Source organism: Eriocheir sinensis, chromosome 68 (assembly GCF_024679095.1).
Source record: "Eriocheir sinensis breed Jianghai 21 chromosome 68, ASM2467909v1, whole genome shotgun sequence".
Taxonomy (NCBI): domain Eukaryota; kingdom Metazoa; phylum Arthropoda; class Malacostraca; order Decapoda; family Varunidae; genus Eriocheir; species Eriocheir sinensis.
In genome coordinates this window covers 2947704-2956458 of record NC_066576.1, presented here as the reverse complement: position 1 = coordinate 2956458, position 8755 = coordinate 2947704, and the positions used below count along the sequence as shown (strand labels likewise).

The 8755-nt window shown below is 42.1% G+C and overlaps 1 protein-coding gene across 1 annotated transcript; it reads left to right on the top strand.

The window, feature by feature from the left end:
* Positions 1 to 408: 408 nt before the first annotated feature.
* LOC126988290 (uncharacterized) lies at positions 409 to 8343 on the top strand. The gene is made up of 5 exons (XM_050846350.1): positions 409 to 697; positions 1777 to 1893; positions 6734 to 6848; positions 7032 to 7231; positions 7426 to 8343. The coding sequence occupies exons 1-5, from the start codon at positions 409 to 411 to the stop codon at positions 7677 to 7679; spliced, it is 975 nt and encodes a 324-aa protein (XP_050702307.1). The 3' UTR covers positions 7680 to 8343.
* The last annotated feature ends 412 nt before the right edge of the window (positions 8344 to 8755 follow it).

Here is an 8755-nt window from a genome sequence, read left to right as displayed (position 1 = left end):
TCCACTCTGCATTACTCAACTTCTTTTAACCGAAGACCCACTCAACAAGAACTAAACGATTCCAGGCTGGAGGCTGCATAACGCTTAGCCTCAGACCTTACTATTATTTCCGATTGGGGCAAGAAGAACCTGGGGCCCGATACTGGAAAACATTAAGGTAACGCGGAGTATTTTACTCTACTCTTTGCGAACGCCAGTTTTCTGTGCGCCAGCATAACAAAGCCATACCTCAAAGTTTGCTGGGATTGGCGCAGACGCCTCAAATTGTGCTCATTGGCTGCCGGGGGTGATACGTCACTGACTCGACGTCACACGCAAGGCAACCAATCACAAGAAGACTCTCTTATCGCCGAGTGAGTCATGAGGGCATTGTTTACATACTGTGGCGCCACAGTCGCGTTTCTAACCATGGCGCTTCCATACGTAAAACATCAGCGGAGGCCAAAATTCTCTGAAACTGAGGCATTGACCTTGGTGGAGGAGGTGGAGCGGCGTCGCCACATAATTCTAGGAAGGCTGGAGGGATCAAAAGTGACGGGGGTGAAAAAACAGCGAGCGTGGGAGGAGGTGACAGCTCTCGTCAACGAGGTCAGCCGTGTCGGGAGGACAGAAGAGGAGTGCCGCCGCAAGTTCAAAGACTTACGAAGCCTGGTGAAGGTTAAGGCGGGCAAAGAGCAGAGGCACCTCGCAGGCACCGGTGAGTCCAACGTTTTTGCTCAAAACGTTATCGGTAGCTTAGTTGTAAACCTAGTTTGTGCGGCTGACTAAGGGGGGCAAAGACCCTCTCTTCTTTAATAAAGGTATATGATTCTCAAAATTTACCCTCATAATAAGTATTAAAGCCAAAATTTAACAGATGAATTTAGCTTAACATGAGAGCTTTTAAGTGGTTGATAATAATAATAATAATAATAATAAACGGTTTATTTCATGAAGTACCAGGCAGCCCTAGAGCTGAAAATATACATCAATGGAAGATGAAATGAAATGAATGAGACAAATGAACAAAGTAGTATGATCGAAAATAAAAAGGAAAATAGAAATAACAATAATAGCAATAATCATAGTAAAGATAATAATAATAATCATAATAATCACGATAATAATAATGATAATAATAATAGTAATCATAATAATAATAATAATAATCATAATAACAACAACAATAAGTCCTAATGAAAAATATTTACAAAACATACAAATTGTGCTGCTCTTAATTTGCATTGTTGATATATTTGACCATCACGGGCACTGCGCTGTTCTTATAGCGGTCAGTCCGTGCCCGTATCGGGGCAATAATGTTGTGGTGTCGCACTGAGTGCTGAGGGCGGTTCACTGCGGGTGGGAGGATGTGTCTGTGTCTGGGCTGGTTGAGAAGCTTGGTTGCGAACCGGTGTAGGAGGGTCTCGTGACGGTGTTGTAGGCTGGTGAGATGGAGGGAGTCGAGGGCGTCCTGGTAGCTGGTGTAGTGAGGGCCCAGGATGATTTTGCAGGCTCGCTTCTGGACGCGTTCAAGTTGGCGGCGCTGCGTGATGTTGATGGAGGAAGACCACGCTGGGGACGCGTATGTCAGTTTGGGGAGGATGAACGAGGAGTACACGCTCGCCAGCGCACACTCAGGGGCCCCCAGCGTTTTGAGTCTCCTCAGCAGGTACAGTTTATAGGTGGCAGATCTGGTGAGCTGGGAGACGTGCTCCTTCCATGTGAGCTTGTTGTCCAGGGTGACTCCAAGTAGTTTTGCAGATGTAACTACCTGCAACTTTTGTATGTCTGCAGGTGGGGGACCTTCAGACACCACCAGCTACACAGCTGTAGAGGAGGTGGTGTTAAGGATGATGTCCCCTGTGGCAGTCACAGGACTACCACTCCCCGACAGTCAGGGTGCCACAATGAGTAAGGGAAACAAAGACAAATTACAATTATGGTCCATGCAGCACAAATTGATCCCTGGACTGTGGTATCTCCACAGGTGGGGATTCCCCCACTAGTTCCACATCTCCACAGATCAGTCCACCAATCCCATTTCACTTCCTTAATCTGTTTCTATAGTAGTTTCTTTTTATATTTCCTAAGTTATTGCTGAAATTAGCCAGAGGAGAGGCAACAGTCCAGGGATAATTTTGAGCTGCATGGAAAATAGGAATTAATCATATTAGTCTGGGAGCTAGCAAACATTTAATTCACATCTCGAGTACAAAAGGTTTGAGGTATGGAGTTGTTAGGATGATGGCTGGGGACCAAAAAAATGCAACTCTTAAGTGACACTTTTGGGGACACCACCAGGGGGAGCTGTTAACAAAACCCCCAGATATTGGTTTCAAACACATCTTTGAGTACATTCATCAAACCTGTGCTAAATGACTCTCTGATAGAGTAGGAACCACATGAAATAACTCTTAAGCGGCCGCCATGGGGATAAGTCCATTTCTGAGTGACCAGTAGGGGGCGCCCCTGCAACATTTAAATCACATCTGGAGTACATCCACAAAACCTATTGGAAAATGTTCCTTGGGTCTTACTGCATCTATAACAACTCATCTGAGTTGTCACCTTTGGGGATTAACCCTTTTCTGAGGGGGTCGAATGTGATCATGAAATGACCACGCCCACATATTGATATAAAGCACATATTACGTACATGCTCAAAACAGGTGCTGAACTGTTCTCTAGTGTGTTCTTCATCATTATGTTGACGTCTGAGTTGTCACCTATGGGGATTAACCCATTTCTGAGGGGGTCAAAGGTGATCATGGAATGACCACGCCCACATCTTGATATAAAGCACATATCACGTATATGCTCAAAACAGGTGCTCAAGTGTTCTCTAGTATGTTCTTTACCAAATTATGTACACTTCTGAGTTGTCACCTATGGGGGTTAATAATTTTCTGACATTATCAATTCAAAGAAAATGTCCCACTGGAAAATTATCATCTCAACCAAGCGCATGCATAGTATGTAAATTCAACTCTGTACCGGGCTTGATATTGAGGTATACAGGGAACTACTTTAGGAAACAACTTTATTGTGTTACAAAATTCGCCATTGCTGAAGCAAAGGAATCAACATTACAAACTATGTACAAAGCAAATGAAATTCATGAGTAAATAATTCTGCAAAAGACCTTCACCCAGAAAACTCCTGCCATCAATTGTGCCTCTTCTATATTTCGTTCTAAATCAAAGCCAAGTAGCATAGTCCATTATGCCAAGAATAATTTCTTGATCATGCCTACAACTTCATAAAAACAAAATCACATCTGTTGCCAACTAATCCCGCTAAATTATCCAACCATATTCAAAATAACACTTTTCATGTCAGTGTTTACAATTATTATGTGACATCTGTGGGAACATAATGATAAATGAAAATGACCTTGGACTAACTTCTTTCATCGTCATCAGAGCTTTCGGCGCCTTCTTCATCTGATGATGCGATTTCCATGCTGTTATCAGGGTCCTCCTCCTCTCCCAAATCTCGCCCTTCCTCAGGGACCAAACCTGCCGGTATTTGTTCCCCTTCAAACCATATTGGCATATAGTTGCCATCTACCAACTGCCAGCCATCCCTTTCTTTCGGATCCTGCATGATTTCCAGCTGATCTGCATTTGCCCACATTTTTGATACAAATGCCACACGGTTGATGTGCATGTTGCACTCCGATTCGCAAGGAGGTATCCCACTTGCATCAATGCCTTTAAGTTTGGCAAGAGGGTTGTTTCCCTTCATTTTAGGTCCATAGCTATTCTCAAATTTCTGGTATCTGTGTTTATTCAATGCTGTACCAGCTTTCGCACCATAGATACTGGCTGTGAAGTGTTGCAAGGTTGCCCTGCTGGTTTCAGTTGTCTCATCCCTTGCGATCTGTGCAAAAGCATTTTGGACATCTGGCATTTTGGACATCAGTTGAAATGGACGTACTTTGCCCTTCCGAAAGAAAGTAGAGGTGTAATCACAGCCTGTGAAGGCATGAAAACCAGGAAGAGATGAACACAGCTGGGGTCCTAGTTGGTTTGCGATTCTAGTGATGTTGATGTAACGCCTATTGTTCTTTGAAACTGTGCCAACATCCATCCACAAAGTAGCTTGCAACTGTGTTGAATGGTATATCAGAATAACAGCAATGTCTGTGTCAGATGCTCGAATGACAGTATTTCCACAATCAAGATCAGCTGCTTTTGCGTGAATTATCATCTTGGTGTCCGCCTCTTGGTGATTTGATGTCAGTGATTCTTCGACCTCCCGCATCATGACACCTTCCGATACCCAGAAATGGTAACATTTACCAGGGACATCCATGTATAAGTGCCGAGTTCCAAGTATTTGTCCATATGAAGGATCTTGCCACTCATCTGCCAGGAACAGAGGTAGTTGTCTCTTGAAAGATCTGGATTTCAGTGCATCACTAAGGTCTTTTGGTACTCTCCTCTGCTCAGGCCCAGTTATACGGTATTCCTTCTCGACAATGCCACGCCTGTCCCTCTCGGCATCCTTCAACGATGGTTTTGGGTAGTCATCAAATACTAGATGCACGTTTGTCAACAATAATTGAATTTTCTACATAGGCACGCAAATTCTTTATGGCAGTCCCAGTTTCTTTCACTCCACCTGTTGCAGAACTGTCCTTACTACATGTATTTGTAGATATTCTTTTTGCTTTCAGTACATAAGCACTCTTGCAGGAATGGTGATACTTTGCTGCCTTCGCAATTAAGTCCACCCCACTAATCTTACCCAAAAGTTCTTCATCACCAAGTTTCCTAGCAGCCTCTTGAATGCTTTCTGCTGCATCAAAAGCTTCACAAGCTCCTACAACTTCAACTACACCCTTCTTCTTTTTTCGTTTAAGTCCACAAAATAGACAAACTGCAGGGAATATACCAAAGGAAGATGGATTCTTGTCACGATTGCCAACGGATCGCAGTTTCACAGTTGGAGTCTCACTGACATCAGGGGTCACTTTCACTGCAGTGAATTTTTGGTAACACTTCAGGTGAAATCCGTCAGTTTCACCAGGCAGTTTTGCAACTTCACAACAATAGCAAAATATTTTGAATCCTTGAAATTGGGTTTCGACTGCCTCGTCTGTGCCGCTTTAAGCATGGATGCCCAACTTTCTCATTGAACACATTGACATCTTGGCAGGCCTTCTTCTCAGGTGGCTTCCCTCATCCACATGCAGTATACATGCTCTGTTTGATGTAACCATATTGCTGCTTGTAGGGGGCTCCATCATGGGTGCAGGAATATCACCTGAAAGAAACATGATGTTAAAGATTTCTGCCACAAGTTGTTTATTGCAAAAATTAAACGGGTGGAGCTTGTTTTATGTCTATGATAATGGGTTGGTAAATTTTGGCCCAAGAGATCACCATGACCACGAGCAACCTACGTATTATCTAAAGTTATGTGAAGTTTAACCGTAGGACACCCTCTATGTTTAAAGTTGATTGCTGCATTTTGGTTAAGAACACTCACACTGCTGCCCTCACACCACAATAATCTCTATCTCCACGTCACAGCAAGCCCCACTCAATATAAAAAGCTGTAGGGTTGTACGTATCGTAATTACATGCAAACAAAATAAAGTAACAAGGCACAATAACACCTATGTTTCACTAAAATAACAGTGAGAAGACACAATAACACTTATGATTCACTAACACAGTCATATAGGTTACTCACAGAGTAGGTGTGTCGTCGGTGAGGCAGGTCTCTGCTAACTGACGAGACCCGCCCAACCGGCAGCCCACAAAACCTTCGAAATTCCAAATACAGTTTCGAACAAAAGCTTCGAAATCCCGAATACAGTTTTGAACGCTCCTATGTCAATCACCCTGGCCTAGTTAGTTTAATCAAAGGTTCAATAGTTAAAGATGGTACTTGGAGTTAATAAGAATAGAAAATTAATATATTGTCACAACGAACAAAAGATGATATGAAAACACAAGACATGATAATATAAATAATAAATAATAAACACAGGGTCATTCACTCACATGTGCTTTATATCAATATGTGGGCGTGGTCATTCCATGATCACCTTTGACCCCCTCAGAAATGGGTTAATCCCCATAGGTGACAACTCAGACGTCAACATAATGATGAAGAACACACTAGAGAACAGTTCAGCACCTGTTTTGAGCATGTACGTAATATGTGCTTTATATCAATATGTGGGCGTGGTCATTTCATGATCACATTCGACCCCCTCAGAAAAGGGTTAATCCCCAAAGGTGACAACTCAGATGAGTTGTTATAGATGCAGTAAGACCCAAGGAACATTTTCCAATAGGTTTTGTGGATGTACTCCAGATGTGATTTAAATGTTGCAGGGGCGCCCCCTACTGGTCACTCAGAAATGGACTTATCCCCATGGCGGCCGCTTAAGAGTTATTTCATGTGGTTCCTACTCTATCAGAGAGTCATTTAGCACAGGTTTGATGAATGTACTCAAAGATGTGTTTGAAACCAATATCTGGGGGTTTTGTTAACAGCTCCCCCTGGTGGTGTCCCCAAAAGTGTCACTTAAGAGTTGCATTTTTTTGGTCCCCAGCCATCATCCTAACAACTCCATACCTCAAACCTTTTGTACTCGAGATGTGAATTAAATGTATGCTAGCTCCCAGACTATATGTAGTATTAATAAAAAACAGAGGAGCAACAGAGCATTAAAAGAATATATATCTGCCAGAATATCACCTCAATTAATGCAAGCATTTTCTTTCTACAGGGTTGTCAGGTTCTGTGGAGGAACCGCAGCCTTCCACCAGCAGTGGTGTTGGTGTCTCATTGGGGGACTCCCAATTTATTGAAATTTTCAACTTAGAAGAGAACACCACTATAAGGTGAATAAGTATGACTTAAGATTTATTCTTCACTACATACCTATGAACAGTGTATGCACATGTCATGTGTAACCTTTTCCAATAATTTATTTATTACAGTCAAGCAATGTAGTTATTAAATGTATTTTATTTGTACAGTACATAGGAAAACATTTACTTCTACCCTCATTTATATATCTTCAGCTTCACGGATGCAGCTGCTGGTGAGGTTGCTGCCCGGCCTGCCTCTACCCTCCACCCTGTCGCTTCCCAGCCTGCTGCAACTCCTCAGCCCTTCACTTCCCCCCGGCCTGTCCCTTCCCAGCCTGCCGCTACCCACCGGCCTGTTGCTTCCCAACCACCACTACCAGGTGCCCAGAGAAGAAGGCGCAGAACTCCTGCAGGTAACAGTTTTTGTTCCAGCTGCTTTGGTCTAAGTTTTTAGGTATACATGTTTCTGGCAAATGTGTGTTTAGTTGTGGGTATTATATATAGGTATAAGGAGTAATTCAGGAAAAAGACATAACTTTATTAAAAATATATTTTGTAAGTTGTAGTAAAAAAATAAAATAATTAATGTTTTCCTTTTTAAATGCAGTTGCTCACTCCAAAGACCTGGAGGTTCTCGCCCAAGCTCAGGTCACACAAGTGGATATGCAGTGCAGCCTGGATGCTCTCGTCATGATCCAGAGGGAGCAAGGGGAGGCACTGCAGAGGTTGGTGCAGGCCATTGAGCAGATGGCTGCAACGCAGCAGCAGGTTCTGGAGAACATGGCAGCAGCACAGAGAGGCATGATGGCCTCTCTGCAGGAGTTTGTAGCTCTTGCTATGGAACTCCTGAAAAAAAAATAAGTTTCCTGTCAGTTGTCTTCTACAATCACCTTTTCTCTGTAACTGTCTTCAACCATTAAAATCTCTTTGCATTGTTGCTTCGCTCTCCATTTTCTAATTATTTTCATGCTTACTGCTCTTCTGAACTTGCTAACTGCATGCCTCCCTTATTCCTTAATCTTCACACCATGTCTTTCTACTCAAGCTCACCCCTATACTGTATAAAACCACTTATGTACCTGTATTAATTCTTCCCTTTCACTGGTTAACTCTGGAACAGCCTATCTGAACCTGTATTTCCTTCAGCCTATTACTTAGTGCCTTCAAGAAGGGAGTATTGAGGCACCTATGTTAAGTACATTATAATTCTAAAATGTTTAGTATTTTTTGGTGCTGTGATTCAAGAGTGTATGTACAATATAATGTTCAAATATTTATTAATTTTTTGCGTGCTGTGATTCATGACAGTGTTACTGTGATATTTACAGGGTAATGCCATATTGTGCATTTTCTTGGTGCTGTGATTCAGGATATTGTTAATTTGGTAGTTATAGTATTGTGTCAGTGTAATATTTAAGTGATACTGTTACCATAATATATACACTCCTTTTTGGTATAGATTTGTATTACTCTAACCTAACATTTGCCAGCGAATTCTTCTTGATATTAAAATCCTGCACTTATATAATTTTACATGTACTGAGACATGGAAAGGCATTCTTTCAATCCTTATATACTCAATAACACATGCCAGTGCTGTCTGCCTGTCTTACTTCATGGCTGGTAAAAATGCTGTATAATCTCCTGCTGCACAGCTCTGCCAAGTCCTCGCTGCCCTCTGCACAGCACGGATGACGGCAGCCTGGGGCACTTCCTCGTTGTCTACTGGTGGAAGCTGGAAATAAGTTAATGACATTTGTGAGAGCCTGATATATCTTTGGGTTTGAAGATGAACTTTCCATTTCTTTAAAAGTTGATATAAGAAGAGTAGTCTTTAATGTGACAATGAAAATTTTACCTAAACCTGGGAATTCTCAAGACAATATTATGTGTGAAAAAATATATATTTTCATACCATGAATATGCATCAGACCATT

What these genes read in the sequence shown, in the direction of transcription:
- LOC126988290 (XM_050846350.1), top strand. Translation starts at nt 409, where the DNA reads ATGGCGCTTCCATACGTAAAACATCAGCGGAGGCCAAAATTCTCTGAA. An exon ending in GAGGCACCTCGCAGGCACCG is followed by an intron (nt 698 to 1,776) that starts GTGAGTCCAACG and finishes GTATGTCTGCAG; the next exon opens with GTGGGGGACCTTCAGACACC. An exon ending in CAGTCAGGGTGCCACAATGA is followed by an intron (nt 1,894 to 6,733) that starts GTAAGGGAAACA and finishes TTCTTTCTACAG; the next exon opens with GGTTGTCAGGTTCTGTGGAG.